We start from the raw sequence: 19,846 nt of genomic DNA on the forward strand, positions 1-19,846 counted from the left end.
CCTGCAGGTGCCCTGTGAGCACCCTCAAGATTTACTGCTCCATAATCTTCCCTGGTCTGGCTGACAGGCCTGTAGTTCCCAGGATCCTCCTTTGGCCTTTCTTGTAGATGGGTGTCAGATGGGCAAGCCTCCAGTCGTCTGGGACTTCCCTCAAGTTAGTCTTGTGCCAAAGGGAAAGGAGAGAAATAGCTATGCTTCTGATATTAAACATACCCAAGTAAGTTAGTTTTCTTCACAGGAAGCGTTCAGTTGCCTGCCAGAATTTGAAGCTGCAGTTTGATTCTTCACAGTAAGCACTAGGCTGACAAAGACTGCTCGGAGCTGAGTTACCTTTGAGGGATGTGGGGGAAGGGAGGTTGCGACCAAGTCTCTGCCTCCCTTTTTGTCGCAGTGCTCTCAAAAGAGCTGGTGCAAGTGGTGCTAAGTCTTTTCTCACCATCCTGTTTCTCATGCCGGAATATGGGTTATCTAGTTCTTGAGCTAGGTCTTGGCTAACCCTGCAAGAGCACTGTGAAATCGTTTCTCATGCCAGAATATGGGTTATCTAGTTCTTGAGCTAGCTCTTGGCTAACCCTGCAAGAGCACTGTGAAATGTCATCTGCAGCTCCTGTGCATAGCAGTAAGGCCGCCTCCTTTGAGAGGGACTCGAGGAGGCCGCACAGAATTCTCGCTTTCCCTATGGGCAGGTGCGGATTGCGCAGAGCTGTGCTTCCTTACCGACTGCAGCATTTCTGTTTCTTCGTTTTAAGGGATTTTTGCCCTTCCTTCCCCTCCCTGTTCTTTTACCCCACTCCTCTATACAGGTGTTATCTTTCCTTCACAAATGGAAGAAAGAGCATGGATAAGAGGGTCCACATCACTCTGGGACCTGCATTCCCTCTTCTTGTGAGGGCAAGAAATGCAAGTGATTTAAAATACAGCAAAGCAGCAGCAGTTAATGCCACCTTGCAGCAGTGTTCTCCTTGTGACGGTTTTCTTTGCTACTCTTTCATTTCTTCAAATCAACATGTGCACTATGGATTTACATGTACTCAGCAAAATAGTGAAATAAGGTGTGAGGGGGTTTTCAGCATTCCCTAACAGACCCTCCTCTCCTGCTTTAGAAATGGTCTGTAACCTTTGCCTTTGTGTACTACATGAGGCGTTACAAGCCCACAGTTTGAATATTAAATTATAATGAACATCTTTGCTTCTTGGGAAATATCTTTGTAGTACATTATAGGATTGCAGACTTTTGTAAGCCTTACTTCTGCAGAGAGGCCATTTTGATTTGGCTTCACTTCACATTTGTTTCGAAGCAGTGGGAGGATCAGCTTCTCTCTCAGCTCAGTTACTTCTGCACACTTACCCTGAAAAAGCTCAAAATACGAGCTTAAGTTTTATAAGTGTTTCTGTATATATAAAAACTGTATGAGAGGTTGAGTGATATTTGTGGTTAAAGCACGAGGTGCGAGTTGCTACAGACTTCTGGTGTTACTTTGGACAAACCACATAACCTCTTAGTTCATCATCCCTGGTCTTTTTTGTGTAGCAGAAACTTTTACATTGTGTGTTCAGCGACTCAGGTTTTAATGATAGCTTTACAGTATTAAATTGATCTATGTTATATGTTAATAAAAACTTTGTATTCTGTTTACTTGATGTCAGTTGGTAATTTCTGATAAACCTTCTGTGGATAATCTACTAATGCTGCTTTTGGTTACGCTGTATGTTTGAAGTTTTGTAGAAGTGGAATTCTGCACTGGGACAAGCAGTACTGAGCTAGAAGAAAAAAACATGCAATAGGATAGTGCCTGTACCTTCTCTGGCAATAGGGTCGTTTTCAAAGGGGACAAAGCTCAGTATGTAGGTGTTGGGCTCCCCTGTTCCCCGCTCAGTCTTCCACTGAATCACTTCAATGCTGCTCACATGTAGGCTTGCACAATTGTTTTGAAATACTTCATTGAAATCCTTTGCACGTTCTGATAAATGTTTTTCTTGCAGTTACCGCTGTGATGATTTTGTAGTCAATGATACCAAGCTGGGCCTGGTACAGAAGGTCAGAGAGCACCTACAGAACTTGGAAAAGTAAGTAGTTTGTTTACATTGAGACTGCTTTGGGTGGACTTCTCATGCTGTATCATTTAAGTGGTATCTCTGTTTTACATGTATATACATATATATGTTTGTCCTTCTCTGTGTGTGATACTGTGTATGTTTAAATACCCTTTTCATCACTGGGAAGCAGAGGTGCAGAACGAATGGATTTGGCTGATCTGTTTCTTATACAGTGAATCTTGTAGAAGCAGCGTATGGTGATGTAGGAATTTAGATACTGATTAACTTTCTTGCTGCCTAGACAGTAATTACTGTCTTTTTTTTTTTAATACATAAATGGGAGAGAATATCTAGAACAGAATCGTCATTTTGTCAAAACCAGAATAAGTTTCTGGAGCAGAGAAATAGAGGCAAAAATATGGGTGGAAGTAGTCTTCATCTTAACTGCCTAGTTTAGTTTCCAAACAAAAAGATTAAGAAGGTTTATGAACTTGGAATTGTACAGAAGAGACATGTTTTTCTTCTGCCTTTATCTGGCACTGTTCCACTGAAAAGTAGCATCTGCATCACAAAGACTGTAATTACTGTGGCCAGTGCTAGACAGCAAATAGTCTTTTCACAGTTTGCTTGGAAATCTTATATAATAGTAAGTAGAAGTATGTGTGCATACAGTGCTTCCAAATACATGTGAATGCCCCAGAGTTCAAAGAGGTCTCGTGCTAAGAAACTGCTGTGATTTTTGGGAAGTCTCTGGATCCTCCCTGAGTTAAGTGTGTCACTTCCTCTGTAGGTAAAACTAACATTTTCATTACTTTCCATTCTCTTTTTGAGGGGCTTCTCATGTATGTAATAAGATGTAAAGTTACTTAAGCATAATGAGAACTGCACATTGGTATTTTGAATGTGTCCAGGAGATCTGACTCTTTGGGAGGTAAATGATACCGTGGAGGCTCTTGTTGTGTTTAATGACAGTTTCTGAATGTTCGGAGGGCTTTTTAATTAAACAAAAAAACGCCCAAAAAACCAACCAAACAAACAAACAAAAAAAAGGTGTGTGGGGGGGAACACCACCACCACCCCAAAACACAACCCAGCCTCAAATCTGGAACAAGTTGTGATTTTGCTATTAGATTAGAGAAGTCATAAACTGGTAGAATTGGGGGGCCAGTAATTTCCAGTGATGTGGGAAAGAATAGCTAATCGGTCTTGTAACTTTGTATTAGTATTAGAGAAATGTTATGACCGTATGTGTTTTTAGGTAAGAGGAGTTAGCTATAATACATAAGTGCTAGCACTTGAGATATTTTTCATTTTTGATAACATCACTTTGTCCTGATTTTTTTTGAAGTTGTCTTTCTGAAGGCTTAGTCGATTCTTCTGACAGAAGTATTTTATGGAAAATTCTGTATTAAGTATTCTTTTGATTAAGGAAAAAGATCAATATTAGGTGACAAGTAGCATGCTAATAAGGCCAGTCATCAGGGAGCGTGCTGTAGCGTGCATAACTTAATGCAATTACCTTGGACATTAGTGTTCAAAATAGGATGTGCATCTGCACTCTGAGGGAGTGTGCAGTCTATTTTAAGAGTCTGAAAAGCATATGTTGCAATCAGGAAGCTCTTTGCTTTCTTAATGACAACTGATGGCAGATGTAGTCACCATGTTAAGCATTAGGGTGATTATCTGTTGTCCATTTCACACAATATTTTGTTTTTATAGTAAGTAACCTCTTTTACTTTCCAGCAGTTCAGCCTTTACATCAGACAGACATAGGAAAAGAAAACTATTGGAAAACTCGTCTCTGAACAGCAAGTTATTAAAAGTAAATGTAAGTATGACAGATGTGGTACGGTGAGTGTAAGGCTTTTTTTCTAAACCTGTTGAGGCTTATAGTTGGCCTAGACTTGAAATACGGACAGTCAGTTACCTGGATTCTGCTTGGTGTACTTTCTCTTTCTCATGTCCTGACCACACACTTGGAAGAGCCCCATCTTACAAAAGAATGTTTGATATCCTGTTGCATTTTTGTTGACCTAGACTTTGAGCTTCCCTGTGCTTAAGAAGGGTTTCATGTCAAGTTGGAGCTTCAGGGCAGTTTGAGCTTGGTGGGATCAGTGAAACTGGAAGGAGCTAGTGGGATTAAAATAGCACTAGACAGAAGACATTTCTGAGAGACAAAGGGTTTTTGTCTGTCTTTTTTTTTAGTGCAGAAGGCAAAGCTGCAGGTGTACTAGCTTTTTCTAGGGGAATATGAGAGTAATTGTTTGGAAAAAGTAAAAAAAATTAACAAATTGTTAAAAGAGCTTAGTAGAACTTGCTTTCAAAAGGAACTGTGGACTATTCTGAAAGCTTTTCTCACTCCCATTTCTCATCTTCATGCTATTTTGACTTCAAATCTGCAGAACAGCACCCAGGAGAGGAGGACACAGCCCTTGCTAGATAGCTGAAGAGCTGCACAGTTTCTAGACAAAGAATGCCCCTAACCACATGTCTCTGTTTTCCACAGTTTGTGTTGAGGGAGTTTCTGATCTTCATAATTTCTCCCAGATTTTAGGGACGTAGAGGGTAGATACTGACCCAACTGTATGCAACTGCTTCATTTTCACCCTTGGCCAGGAGGCGTGGTAGAGCAGAGCTATTCCTCCTTGGCCCTTGGGGCTGCAGGACAGCAATGTAGTCAAAGGGAGCTAAACTAATAGCTGTCTTCAGCTATGAGGAACAATAACCTGATTAGGAAGAGAACAAGTTCTTGAGAGGAGTATGAATGGAAATAAGGTGGGGTGGGAGCAAAGCAGTCAGTTGCTGTTTTGCAAAGTCTGCAGCCACTTCAAAAATTCTACTACCTACACTCAATTTAGGGTCCTCTGTGCTGTGTATGCTTCCTGTACTGTCCCAGTCTTGGGGTGACTGAGGAAACCTGGGAGAAATAGTGGGGTGTTTTTGCTATGGCAACACATAGCATCATTGTCTGGAAAACTCAAACGCAGTAAAAACCAGAAGGAAAATTGTAGGCAATATTTTAAATGTGGAGAAGACAGAATTAGAAAGCATGAACTTAATGCTGCTTGTATTCTTCTCAATCTGTGCTGTTTTCTCAGTTTCATTAATACCTGAGTATTGCCCGTAGCAACAGATGATCTTTTTATTGTTGGCACATTGTATCCTGATCTAGAGAAGACAGGGCACTGCTGTTTGCATCAATACTGTGCTGTCTCACCCTGGGCAAGAGCGAGAAAAGAATATGCTAAAGGCACTGTAGGGTTTGTACTTTTAAAGTTTTCTTCCTTTATTTGAAAACAGGTCTGTCTTTAAACAACACTTTCTGAATTGGTAAATTGCTTATGTAAATAATACTTTTTTTTTTTCCAAACAACATATACACAAATATCCTGCTGTCATTAGTTCTTCACCAGAGGTGATGTTTGTGGTAGATTTGGGGAGTGTGGGGGGAGTTTTATTCGAACACCTTGAATATGTGTTTGGTAACCCGGATAGGCATCCAGTCTTTAGCATCAACTAATATGTTCATTTTGAGATACTACTACTAAAAGATAGTCTAGTTTTAAACTCTGTTAGAACAGTGAAGAATGCCCAAAAATTTGATGAACTTCCAATGCGATATTTTTGTAGGCAATGGAATGTGTCCAACTGTTGGGGATTTTTGAAATCATAAATGCAACACTTGTCCCCCTTCCTCATCCCTCTCCTCCCAGCCCACTCTGAAGGTTATTTGGCAAAAAGCAAGCTCATCTGTGGGTGACATGGCTCTAAGCTGTTGAAACTCCTAGACTGTAAATGGTGTACGTTTTGCTTCTCTTTATTCGACACATGGCTTTTTCTTTGGACAGTCTAACTTGACTGTTTCTTTCCCAAATAAATGCTATTGTCTGTCTTTCAAAAACCCTCCTGGCCACCACAAAACCCCATCAAGACAGCAGGCTAGTGCTGATGACTTAAAAACAACCTGCAGGCTGCCACGCTATGCATACTGGACACAGGACTAGATGAAGGATTGGTATTTCCATTTTTTCAAAGGCACTTTAGCAAAGCTCTCACTGAGCATTATTGGAATGTGAATATTTGACATATATACACACAAATACTTTGCATTAAAAGCCCGTGATTAACTCTGTGTTGTCCTCCTCTAGATTTATTTGCACAGGAAAAGATGTAGTACAGTTTTCTGTTGACAGGATTGAGTAAGAAACAGGTTTCATGTCAAGATGGAGCTTCAAGGCAGTTTGAGCTGGTGAGGTGGTTGCTTTGGCTTTGAAACTGCACTTTTCAAACAGTGTAGTCTATTACTGTTTGAATCTATGCTGGTGTAACAGTAACGGCTCTGCGGGGAGCAATGGTAAGTCCTTCTTTAACTTAACCCTTCTCATTTCCAGGGAAGCACCACTGCCCTGTGTGCCACAGGCCTTCGGAACCTGGGGAATACGTGTTTCATGAATGCAATCCTTCAGTCCCTCAGGTACCTCCAAAGCTTTCCCCACACCTCTCTGAGAGTGGTTGTGTGCTGTAGCATTAGGCAGGTGAATTTGGCCAGTTACCACTGTATGAAAGTGTACCTGGCTTTGCAGGAAAGGGTGTGTGCAGGCACCATGAAGTTGTGTTTCGCAGCGTGAGGGACTTCCTGTGATGCAGCATTCCAGAGGAAGCCTGCTGTATCCTCAGCAGAAAAGGAGACTGCCCTTTCATTGCTGGGGCTGTTCAAACATGTTGATGCTTATGAAAGCAGAGACAGGGCTTTGAGAGATGGGGTGTCATGGAAGTGGGGAAGAGAACAGTTTGTGAGGTGCTGATATGCTAGACTTCATTTAATTGCTGCCAAGACCACTGCCGCTCTGTAAAATTGTCCTTTTGCATTTCTGAATTTGCCGACTTCACTGGCAGACTACTGAGTGGTGCTTTAGCGGGACTAACAGGTCTCCGTTTTCTTTTCCGTCACTCAGGGTTTGCTGACAGGAGTTGAGGCAAATGCTTCTTATGTTCTGTTACTGGGACTGTGGTAGCAGACGTTAGAATTGGAGGTGGCAATAGGCACGGAGTTAACCTCCTCAGCATATGCAGTCTAGTTTGTTAGGGAATGTCTTCTGATACCTCAGTCTGTCGTGGTATCTTTTAGTCAAAGCAGAGCCAAAATGTAATTAGTTCAGGTAGTTGGGATGATGATGATGATGTTTATGGGTCTGGTCAGTCGTTTACAGAAGATGAGTATTTGCTACAGTATTTCTTGTATCTTGAACTGTTTATGATTGCCATCCTCTATCACTGGGTGAAGTTGTGTTTATGCATTTCAAAGAACAAGTTCCAGAATATGTACTATTGTTTTTATTCTTTGCGCTTTTAAGGATTTAATTAATTTTTCCTTTTTCCGTAGTAACATTCAACAGTTCTGCTGTTACTTCAAAGAGTTGCCGGCTGTGGAGCTGAGGAACGGGAAGACGGCAGGCAGGCGAACTTACCATACCAGGAGCCAGGGGGATAACAACGTGTAAGCTGCATGTTCCTTGTTAGCACTGAACTTAATGGAAAACAGCAAATGCTTGGATAGTAGAGCTGCTATATGCTTTCAGTGTTGCAGAATCATAGAAATACAATTCCTGGGGGGACAGAATCGTAGAAAAATAGATGGCTGTACAAAAAAAGAAACTTGCATCACTTGCGGTTTGCTTTTATAGGTCTGGTACTGCAGGAGGAAGCAGTCAGAGACATCAGAAAGCACTTGCAGTGTAACTATGTTTAAAGTGAGGTTAAGAAGTGCTAGTTATATGTACGCCAGACATAATGCTATTTAATTCCAGCCAAAATACAGTCGTGGGGACGTGTCTGCAAGTGAACATACTTAAAAAATCAGAGTAGGCGATTCACAATCTGTAGCTTGTTTGAGCCAGTGTTAAAGGGATGATGTTAGCAGAGTCTACAGTAAAATGGCGAAAGGTGGATCGATTTCCAGGTGAGTCCTCACCATCTCTCCAATGTTACGGGTAGGGTTTTGGACGCAAAATTTTTGAAGTACTGTAAAGGATATTTACCCGATCATTACAATCTTCTCCAAAGTAACGTTTGATATTTCTGCCATTGAGCTGGGAAACCTGCAAGGGTTATAACACAAACCCATATTAATCAGCAGTTTTTACTTTCTTTCCAGTTCATTGGTGGAAGAATTCAGAAAGACACTCTGTGCTTTATGGCAAGGAAGCCAAACTGCATTTAGTCCAGAGTCTTTATTTTACGTCGTTTGGAAAATCATGCCAAATTTTAGGTAAGTTTTATAAAATAAGAACAATATTCTTGATTGCAACCTTGTATTGCTGGTGTCCTACTCTAAAATTTGCTGAATCCGCGGGGTATACTCTATGCAGCTTTCCCCTATGCCCACAAATACGCTGTGAGAAGGATCTTCACTTTGATCGACAGTTTTGTGTTCATAGGTAGTAGTTTTTTTTGCCCCGCCCTTCTACCGCATGCTACATGTAGCAGTGTGGGAGAGGACAAACATCTCAAATACTAAAACAGCAGTAGTTGTACCCTTGAGCCGGTGCTCCAAAGGGCAGAAGAACCAAGATAATGACTGGTAGGTAAGTGCCAAGTGCATGGTGTTAACAGAACCCAAGCTTGGCTGCAGTAAGAAAGTGTTGTAAGCCAGATTAAAAAAGGTACAGCACCTGCAGGCCTAAATGCAAACATACTGGTTGAAACTTCCTTGATTCTCTCAAAATGCTGTAGTCACCAGCTGGACATGAAGTAAGGGCTGTGAGAAAAAAATTTTGTGCATAATAGGCATTTTATGCCCATACTGACAAAAAAAAAAAAAGACACTAAAAAGAAAGGGAAAAAAGATGGTTACCCAAGTAAATCGAAGTATCGTTCCTCTCCAAGGTCTCCCTGTCCTGGCCCCTGAACCTCTTTCAAAGGAGCACTGAAACCTGTTAGGATATATTGTGATGAAGGTAAGTTGCTCCGTGTTCTCAGGTAGTAAAGATGTTCTTTTATCTGTTACATCTCCAGCAGTGCTGAAAAGATGCTGTGAACACATCTGCTCAACAAGTAACCCGAATAATGCAGATCTATTTTGTGAACTATTCTTCACACTGCCAAATATGTTTCACTTGGCTTATGAGAATCAAGGAAGTTTAACACCAGTAGTTGCAAGCAGCGACCAAAACACGATAGGCAAATGAACATCGTCCATAATGTCCTTGACCAGTTTCCCAATTACAGTCTTTGCTATAATTCTTGTTAGACTAAGTGAGAAACCAGTTCATTAAAGTTCCTCAAGCAAATTTTCAGCACTGTGGGTTTGATCACAGTTTTAAAAAAAGTGTCTCTTTTTAAAAAGTGCTGTTTGTTGGGGTTCTCCCCCTTCCCTTTGTATTCCCAGTTAGCTGGGAGCATGTCTGTGATTAAGTGATCAGAATTCACTCATTAAATCGCATGGAGAATAGAGTCAGCTGCTCAGTAGATCCCTGCTCCCACATGATCCAGGGACAAAGTTTGAATTTGTTTAGTGCTTAGTTGTACCTTGTAAAAGCTGATGCTGCTGCAATTCTAGTTCTATCTTGTGCGCTTCTGGTGAGATTGGGAGGGAAAGATGGATGGACATACACGTAAAAGCGAGCCGGAGCCAGCAGCACGTTAATCCACGAGCCAGCAACTTTGGCTTATGAAGCCTGAAGTGATGGGGCAGGGGGAGGAAACATGGTGGAAACATGCTTTAATTGTCCTAGCCCTAGCCCAAAGAGATTTCGGTTGCTAAAGGTGCATCGTGCCTGCCTCCAAGGCCTGCAAGTGCTCTTCGCCTTAAAGCAGGTTATAGAAACAACTGCTGCTGATGCACTCTGTGGTCTCATATTGCGTACAGGGAGTAGAGAATACCATTTATAGTTACTGTAAGCACAACTGGAGTGCCTCTGGGCTTTGGTGCTGCTGTGGAAGTCCTGCTCCTTGACTGTTTTGGACAACATCTGCTACTGTCGTTCTACTGCGTGCCGAGGTAGTTCTGTAGCCTCATGCTGAGTTGCGAGATGTGTATTTTGCTGATTTGCTGTTGTATACGTAGTATGCTCTATTTTCCTAGTAACTGTTCCTGTTTCTATCCTATCTTGTTGCCAGTGGGAAAAGGAATGTCGGAGGTGGGCTTGAACTGAATGGCTTCAGGTGGATGGAGATCGGTTTTATCACACAAGCTGGCTATCAGAGAAACTGCTTTTTGCTGAAGGGCTTTTAAGATCATAGTTTATTTTAAACAGTGCATTGTCCATATCATCGTGTTCTCTTACAGATCTGTATCTATACTTTGCTTTTTAACAAGTCCAAAGAATTTTTCATCTGTAATTAACATACTTGTATGCAAGTGTAAACACATGCAGCAGGAGCACAGCCAACAATGTGGAATGATTCCAAAGGTTATTTCATATCAAACTTGTTGCGGAGCAAGTGTGCCTTATCTTTCAGAGCTCTTTTATGAGGAATTTAATGTTGAAAAGGTGTTTGAAGCGAAGACTTCCCATAAATTAGATCATCAGCTGTTTTATTACAATTGCTTATGTGTTTGTTTATTAAATCAAAGATACCTGTATTTGGTAAACTATGCAAATGCTGGGTCATCTCGGCACTTTCCAAAAGATGCTACAGGGTGCACAGTTAAGTTCTGTTTCACTACTTTGTTTCATAATAATGTATAATTATTTTGCAACTTTGGGAGAATAAGCCCTGGTTTTGGCTGTACAGGAGTCTGGCCTGCTGAAGCACAGCAGTGTTTGTGTGCCAGTTTTTCTGCAGTGAAAGGTAGGTAGTGCTGCTGAAGTTTTTGAGGGTGCTGTAAAATCTACATACAAACTCAGCGATTTCTTAGAAAGCTGCCAGTTTGGAAGAAAACATTACTGTAATTCTACAAGATGAAAAGGCTTTATTTCATTTTTATTTTGCTACCTACCTCCTAGCAATACTTTTGTAGGACATACCTGTGTTCTTCACTGACCACATCAGCCTCACATTGCATACTTCTGTTACACCGAGTCTGTTCTTACTTCCCTCCAACTCGGGGTAGTGTGCCGTGAGTCTTAATGGACATTTTCCATCCCCAGAGCAGCAACATGAAAAGCATTGCTGCTGTTCTTTCCCGGGCATCCCTATGTGACGGTTACCACCAATACTTCTGTGGAGTAGTGAGGAGGAAGAGGGGCAGGGAAGGTGTGATAAAAGAGCTTAAAAGAATGGACAAGAGGGAAAGCCAACTCTACTACGTAGGGATTTTTGCAGCTAGGCCTACAAGACTTGCACGTAATTATGCCAGTGTTGCACAAAGCTTTCACTGTTTCCTTATGCATGCTTTCCTACTTCATCTCAGAATTCGTCTTATGGCAAATGAATAGCAGTTGTTTGTTAAAAATGACACGCGATTTAGCTTAAATGGCTTTAAAGAAATACTTCACCCTGATGGCTTCTCTGCTCCATTAGGTTTGTTAGTGGTGAAATAATAATGGTGACTCTTGGAGCAGCATTGCTGCTGATGGCATGACACATCTGAGACTGAGGCCCTATCCTACCAAATGCAAATGCTAAGGAGGCGCTCTGGATGCCCCACCATTACCTCCCTGTCCCAACAAATGGTGTGTGGTTATGCAGGGGATGTGTGCAATTCTGAGCATGGCTATAGAGCTCACCCTAGGAGAGGAAAGAAATCTCTCTTTCATCCTAATTACTTCAGACTTCATATTGTTGCTAAAAGATGCATGTGGAAAACAAATCCAAAGATTACATTCCTGGCTTTGGTGGGGAGGGGAACAAGCAGGCAAGCAAACACCTGGAACTACTAAAGTGAGTGGGATCAGTGGCCGCATGACAATCACGTGGAAAGACTGACTCAGAATCCCCCATGAACAATACCTTTTGTGGCGTCTTTCTTTTGAACCTGAGCGGGTTTGAGGTTTCAATGTGTTGACTATAATTTGTAATAGTTTGAAAGCAGGGATGGACAGTGTGCTGTGTGAACCCAATTCGTAACAATTCCGCGAGGGTACTAATCAAATGCAGGTCAGTAACAAATGGAAAAGAAGTGCTTTGTGTGAGCGAGGGGATGTCACTGCTACCTGTGTGTTTTGAATTAATGGGTGTATGAGCCCCAGGATGTTGATAGCGCAGCCCAAGTTTGGCGGGGCTAATTGACTTATAACATCTGCTCCCTGTTGTTTTCTAAAAGGTCTCTTCCCATCTAAAAAGTACATTCCTAAATGTTTCTCCATCCTCATAAAGAGACACGCAGAGAGGGAGAGCGATGCGAAGGACCAAAATAGCTTAGTTTGTCTAGGCGTAGCAGTATGTTTCCAAAGGCTACTTGGAAAACTTTTTTGGCACAAAATATGTATGTCTCTGTAAGCTTTATTAAACAAGCAAAGGTTCTTTCCTGTGACCCTGTGTGTCGGCACTAAAGCAACCTGTATGTCTGGTGATTTTGTTGCTGATGTTTCCTTTTCTCTTAAGGGGATACCAGCAGCAGGATGCCCACGAGTTCATGCGTTACCTTTTGGACCATCTACACCTGGAACTCCAGGGCGGCTTCAATGGTGTTTCACGTTCAGTAATTTTGCAAGAAAATTCTAGTCTGTCTGCAAGCAATAAATGTTGCATGTAAGAGGTGTTTGTTTTTTAATTTCTTCCAATGCTTAATGCCTTTGTGTGGGTCTGTATGTGGTGGATCTAAAATGTCAAAATCACGGTTGGTTCCTTGGTTAGGTAAGTTCTCTTCAGTGCCTCTGTAATGTTACAAATTACAAAGCTGCAGGTTCTAAAGGATTAGCATCCTAGATGATGTGCTTCCTCTCAAAAGGACTGGCGTTTTTCATAGGTGTGAGTGAGCGCACAGGCTCAGCTGTAAATCCATTGTAATTCATTAGTCTTTCAGAAATAAAAAAGAACCAATTCTGTATTTTCTATTCTATACCCATACAGAATTCTTTCTTCTCTTCAGACAATCTGTCTTAGGGTGGTGGATGGCCTGAATGGTACAGGAGCAAAAAAGGTCACCAAGTATTTATTTGTAGGTTTAAGTAAAGTTGTCAGCAGCCCTCCTGGGTTAATGACTGAGCAATACAGCTACGGTTTGAAGACAATTTTCCTGCAGATGATCTTGCTATATTTGCATATCACTTGACACAGTTAAAGCTGTTGCTTTTTTTCCTGGTAATTTTGATTTTCATGTTCCTGCATGTCCTGAGACAGAGGTAATCCATGTGCTTCATTCCTCTTGCTGTACTTCTCAAAATAGTTGTTTCTGAATTCTGTCCCAGATGTGTTTTCTCTCAGATTTAAACTGTCAGAGAGAGAAAACATTTTAATTTGCTTCAGGATGGACTGTTAAGTGAGTTCAGCCTGCACATTTGGTCCCTAAGTCCCTGGATTCCCTACGTAAGAGTTGAGTGAGTTTTCCCTTCTTATACCGATTAGGGCATAGTAAGCTGGTCAGAGATGCGGGATTTTATAGGTGCTTCATTAGGGGAAGCCTGGAGTGTGGACCGTGCTCGTTTTGCAATATTTACGTTGCTTTGCTGATGCTTAAAAATCCCACAGAAGAATCTTAAAATGTTCTTAGAATTGAAGTGTGTTTGAAAACTCAACCACTTTTGTTTTGTCAACATTTTGAATGACAACAAACACCCACGCAGAACTTAAGCTTCGCTCACATACAGTAACTGTAACTTTGGCTGCTCAAGAGCATGGTAAGGTGCAGTAAGCACATAAATACACTTAAATGACTCCAGTAAAGGAATAAATGTGCTGTGAACGCTCTCTTCTTAAAGGCCAGTTTATTTGGGTAGCCATTTCCTTCTGCTCAACAAGAAGCGTTCCACTTAATTAACTGTAAAGACATAGGTGGAGTGCAGATAAGGAACACGGGTTTCTGCAGGCTTGGGGTGTCAGCTCTGCAAGCACAAACAACAAGCAAGCTTAGAAGTTGTAGAGTAATATCACTTAAAATTATTTTTTTTAATGGGACTATGAGAAGTCAGTCCAGTACATGGTCTGCTAAAAAGATTAAGTAAGAAAGTAATGAAAGCATAGAGAACAATGATGATGATGATGCATATTGGTTAGCGTATCTTAATGCAACTTAAGCTGTCTTTCTTTGGATGTGAAGTGCAGACATACGCTTTAAGTAAGTAGTCAAAATTACTTGGAATGAAGGGTGTAGCATTCAAACAAAAATATGCTCAACTGACCTAAGAGGTAAGAATTTTTGTTTCAGAAACAGCCTTAAGTTACTGGGCTAAAATGCTGTGTACCCTGGTGAGCATCAGCTCTCCACTGTAGAAACGCCATCAACCAGCATACTTTCACCGCTGAAATTTTGAGCATCTGCTTAGAGTGTGGTTCGCACTTTCTTTAGGTGCACAAGATAAAGCGCAAGTGTTACAGCAGCCAAATACTTGCACTATACAGTTCTGGCGCGAGTCAGCTTGGTCGCTGTTTATTACCCATGGACAAAACTGCTCTGCCTAGTAGCTGTAAGTTGTAAGCAGTAAACATGTAACAGATACTGAAAATGAAGCTCAGACATTCTGACTGACTTTACCTCTCTGATGATGTGGTTTGTTTAGAAATGGAGCCTCTACTGTTGTCACGGCAATTTTTGGAGGCATTCTTCAAAATGAAGTCAACTGCCTAATATGTGGGACTGAATCTAGAAAGTTTGACCCATTCCTAGGTAAGATACCTCTTGCTTTCAAAATGCTGGCTGGCTGACTGACTTAAAGAAGAAAAATAAATCTGGAGCTTGATATATTTAGATGTCACATGACTGAACCTGAGTTTTAGCCTGAAAAGATGAGGCATTGGTTTTATTCAGCCCTAATAATTTTTTATTTTTTGTTTTTCTAGACCTTTCGCTAGATATTCCGAGTCAGTTCAGAAATAAGCGAACTAAAAATCAAGAAAACGGACCAATGTGCACACTACGAGGTAAGAGCGCTTGGATAATGGAATTGTTACCAGGACTAAGAATATATACTCTTCAGAAGAGCATCTATTTCAGAGGAGTCAGGCTTGCACCAAGGGTGTCACTTGGTGCCACGTGCCATCTAATTTGATGAGATTCTGTGGTAGAAGATGCCAAAACCATTTTCTGTGCAGGTTTTACCCCAGTCACTGCGTATCGACATGCTACTGTGATAAAGTGGGGCCGAGAAGTGCTTCCAGAGGTCAGCTAAATAGCAAGATGGATTCCAGCAGAGGTTTTTCTTTTTGTGGTCAGAGTAGTTCTCTAGTGTATTCCAGTCTTGGCAGCTGCCACTCATCTGCATTGGTGCCTGTGGGCATTTGCTAAGGCTCGGCGCTTAGAAGCGTGTGCCCCTTGCGCATAGCGGGGATGGCTCTTGGGTGTTCTGCTTTTCGACCAACATAAATAAAATCCTGCAAAGTTCGGCAGTAGTGCTGTTATTGACCTCATTTTAAAGGATGTAAATTTTTACAGATTCATGAATATACTTGCTGCCACTGTTAATCAAACCCCCATTATTTTCTCTGTTGGCTTTGTACCTAAAGCCAAATCATCTTCGAAAGGAAAATAGTTTCTGTTAGAGAGTCATTTAGTTTCTTTTGAAAACAGTTGTGCTGAATGTTGGACAGAATCTGGTTTGGAAGATGGGAGGTTTTGTGAATGCCAGCCTTTCTCCTGAACTGCTTATAGCTGTGTTTTTAGGAACAGGGAATGCTGGATGTTACAACACGTTATTGTATTTAAACTCGCTATGACACAGCTTCTCGCTGTACAAATGCACATAATAACTAGAACGACTGCAGCAGATATGCACACCTTTTCTATATTGCTGTAGTTGTTGCAGTTCATGTTACCAAAATAAAACCCCTGATGTCATCTTGAATCGGGTTTCTTTCTTTGTGTGGGTGTTTTGTTTGTTGTACCTTGTTCTTTTTTAGATTGTCTTCGCAGTTTTACAGACCTGGAAGAACTTGATGAGACCGAGCTGTATATGTGTCACAAATGCAAAAAGAAACAGAAGTCCACCAAAAAATTCTGGATTCAGAAACTACCAAAGGTTTGTGTAAGCCTGAAAAGTTAACAGTGTGACAGTATGAAGTAACAACTGAACCATTAGTAGAACACCACCTAACCCCAACCCTCCCATAGGCCATTGCACATGTCTAGCACCAAGTTCAACCTCTTCCTCTAATGCATCCACTTTTCTTTTTTCTTTTTAACCCTGTAGGTGCTATGCTTACACTTGAAACGATTTCACTGGACAGCGTATCTGAGAAACAAGGTTGATACATATGTTGAGTTTCCCTTACGAGGCCTAGACATGAAATGCTACTTGTTAGAGGTATGAAGACTCACCGGTACTTTCTGCAGAAATTTCTTCCGCGGCACGCGCGTCTGTCTGTATTACAAATTATCGTAGGTGCTATTGAGATCTGAAGAGTTTTCTTTCTAACCACAGCCTGAAAACAGTGGCCCAGAAAGCTGCCTGTATGACCTTGCTGCTGTCGTCGTGCATCATGGTTCTGGGTAAGCGGGCTTCTTGGCAGAGACCTTCTCCCCACTGGAGTACCCACAGGGTTAGCGAAGGTTGTTCTGTCCCTAGTGAATGTCTGTGTGTGTGTTTTTACTGCTGGAACTAGGCTGAATTTAACTTTGGATGGATCTGTAGTCATTCCTGTGAATGCCCACTGGCAGTCTTTGGGGATAGTGACTAGAAGCGTGAGACAGAATAAAAGTAGTCTAGTTTCTCTAGGAGTGGAAAGCCATAAACCAAGAGGGTGAGTGAAGAATCATGGACCTTCCAGAATTGAAGGCCTCGCCTTGAAATGCTTAGTACAAAGCAGAAATACTTTTTCCTCATGTGTTCACTCTGAAAGGCATGTGCACGCTTGTGCCAAAAGAGCGTGTGTGCATGTTTGGGACCATTGTAGGCTTAAGATTGGCCCAGCAAAAGCCATTACCCTGCATTTTACCTTCTCTCCTTCCTACAGGAGCGACTGCTAACAGGCGTGCCACAAGGCTGGCTAATATTCATGTTTTGAAGTAAAGTTGCCAGGTTTTGGTTTTGGGTTTTTCCTTTTCACAGCCCCGGATGGATCTGTTGAGAGTAACAGTAGTAGGGACAAGAGAACTGTTTTATCTGGAGAGAAGCATGTTCTTCTTGTTTAGGCAATTACTCTACAGGTGGGAGCTGTGGAAGAGGTTTTCTCAAAGAAACTAAAGCCCATTAGTTCAAAACCTTGCTGATGCCTGAATTTAATTTAAAGACACTAAACGAGAAGAAGATCTGTTCAGAAAGCCCCTCCCTCCTCTGGCCTTCTCTGGAGGAACAGTTTGGACTCTCAGAAAGGTTAGACTAGTGAAGGGCAGCCCTTGTAGCACCACGGTGCAGCTGACTGGTGCTGCAAAGTTGTAGGACAGCAAAGGAAAGCTGGTCATGTGATTAGAATGGAATTAGATGGTTGGAAACATGGGTGTGTGTTGCAACATGCAAGCAAGCAAAAGCAGGCAATGAAAATTGATGGGTTTGTAGTTCTGGTATGTTAGAGGCAAGAAATACGGCTCCAAGACATGGATCTGTTTAAGATGAACTTGAAAAATTGTCATCTTGGTATTCGTGTTGCTGTGAGTGCTTTTGATTGTGTGTGTGTGTTTCTGAAAATAGAGCATAGTGAAATTTGTATAAGCTACTGCTCGAATAACAGTGGGTAATAGACTTGGTTTTTATGTAGGCAAACATGAAGTTCAGTGTTGCAAGAAGCCTTGCTTGCAGAAAAACTATGGGATGCTAGTAAGTTCATATGAAAAAAACCTTTCCACTCATCCCAGTAAGTGATTATTTTACTTAACGAACATAAAACTACATTTGGAGACCTCTGAGCCCCCCAGAGTACGAGGGGGAGCGTCTTACCAACTGTTGTGGAGGGCGCTCAGTTCCCTTCTTCCTCTGGTTGCTCGAAGTCTCTTAGCCCTAACAGAAAAGGCATCAGCAAATGAGGTGGTCCGTCTCCTTCTGATTGTCCTTTCTTTCTCCGCCTCCCCTCCGCTGACAGCGTTGGCTCTGGACATTACACCGCCTACGCAGCTCACGAAGGCCGCTGGTTCCATTTCAACGACAGTACTGTAACTTTGACCGACGAGGAGACTGTGGTAAAGGCCAAGGCCTACATCCTCTTCTACGTGGAACGGCAAGCCAAATCTGGATCAGATAAACTTTAATACCTCCCCTTAATTCTTACTTATCATCAAGTCCACCGGACAAAACATTTCCATTTTTCCATAAATACTTGATATCCAAGACTATTAATTTCATTGTGCACTTTTCAATTTCCTCTTGTGGGTTTTAGTTTTGTTGTGTCAATGGTAGCATTTGACTTACTGAACTTGGACACAAACTAACTTTTTTTTAGTTGTTATACCAGAAAACCTCAGCAGATTTTGATTTGCTGCTTTAGTTGTGATAACTCAATTTTTATATATATAGTTTCATGAAATACTTAGTTATTTGACCTTTTTATATTAATGTTTTCAGTTCTCACTTTCTAAAGGCACATTTACATCAGAGAAGCTTTCTATCCTCCTTACGAGCAAGATAAATGTACTTCTGATTAGAAGAGCAATACAACTTCACGCTGTTCTCACAGCGGTTACGTAGATACGATTTAATCTCTTTAAATCAAGGAATTGTTTGCACGTACTATTTTCCCTCGTGCAAGAAACTAAACAGTGACTTCTGAACAATCATTCGTTGTCTGCAGAAGAGAGGAGATGTGGCATCATTACATAGACAAGGTAACTGCTGCTATATTGGTGTGTATTCAGGCTGCTGACTTTCAGGAATCGTTGTAAATAAACAGTTGGTTCAATTGTATCAATGCTGCAGTTTACTTCCAAGTATTCCTCATACTTGCTCAGCCCTCCCCCCCACCTTCAGATTTAAAAAAGTAAGTATCTTAAGATCTATACATGGCTAAATTGTGTTGAGATCGATGATGTTTTAACGGAACCAGAATTGCCTTAGCCATTTCTTGGTTTAGACTGTCATCCTGCCATTTGATCATGAACACTTACTTACTTGGAGACTTCCGGGCGGTGGGACCCCCAGCTAGGCCTAGATAGAGCTCCTGGCTACTAAATGCCTGCAGTTCGCTGACAACTGAAAGGAAGCCGATGGCGTCCCAGGTGCTTCGCATGGCAAACGTTTTATCAGCCCACATGCAAAGTGAAGGGGAGATGCTCGCAGCAGGCGATGAGCCAGGACTGCTTGGTGACTGGAGCAGACTCGGGCAGCTGTAGTGTTGACGCACGGGCCCAGGGTGGGATCTTTCTTTACAGTCTCTCAGCGAGCACTGGAGGCATGATACAATTTCTAAAACTTGGCTAGGTAACGGAGAAAGATTTCTGTTCAAAAACCAAACTGAATTTTAGCTGGCCTGCTGTTCTGGAGGGTGGAAGTCAGCTACTAAGATTTAAAACAGGCGGGGAGGAAAACCAGTATTGCAAAAGCTGGGGGAGTCCCCACAAAATCTGAAACTTGACGCATGCTACATTTCAGTTCTCTTCCCCCACCCCCTCCTTTCTAGCTAGCCTCCGTGGCCTAGCGAGGAACCGGACACTCCTGAAGTCTCAAAAGCGTGGTAGCAAGAGCGGAATTTACTTACTGTCAAGTCACACAGTCAAACAGCACCTTTCAGTTGTGGTAACAGCAAAAATAAGAGTAGTCTGGAAATGCGCGAGAACTCCAGCAAAATGCGATTACCCTTTTTAGTTAACGCTTCTGAAAGACACGGTCGCACACAGTAAAGTTTC

At 41.8% G+C, this 19,846-nt stretch overlaps 1 protein-coding gene across 1 annotated transcript; it reads left to right on the top strand.

Annotated features, from left to right (window-relative positions):
- Positions 1-1,978: 1,978 nt before the first annotated feature.
- USP3 (ubiquitin specific peptidase 3) lies at positions 1,979-18,798 on the top strand (the record flags this gene model as incomplete). Its single annotated transcript, XM_010284438.1, has 12 exons — positions 1,979-2,067; positions 3,784-3,865; positions 6,429-6,511; positions 7,421-7,534; positions 8,192-8,305; positions 12,526-12,672; positions 14,640-14,746; positions 14,920-15,000; positions 15,976-16,094; positions 16,266-16,379; positions 16,497-16,564; positions 18,091-18,798. Coding segments are annotated over 12 exons (1,284 nt in total), but the record flags the coding sequence as incomplete, so codon positions are not given.
- Between the last annotated feature and the right edge of the window lie 1,048 nt (positions 18,799-19,846).

The sequence above is a fragment of the Phaethon lepturus genome, unplaced genomic scaffold (assembly GCF_000687285.1).
Source record: "Phaethon lepturus isolate BGI_N335 unplaced genomic scaffold, ASM68728v1 scaffold5003, whole genome shotgun sequence".
NCBI lineage: Eukaryota > Metazoa > Chordata > Aves > Phaethontiformes > Phaethontidae > Phaethon > Phaethon lepturus.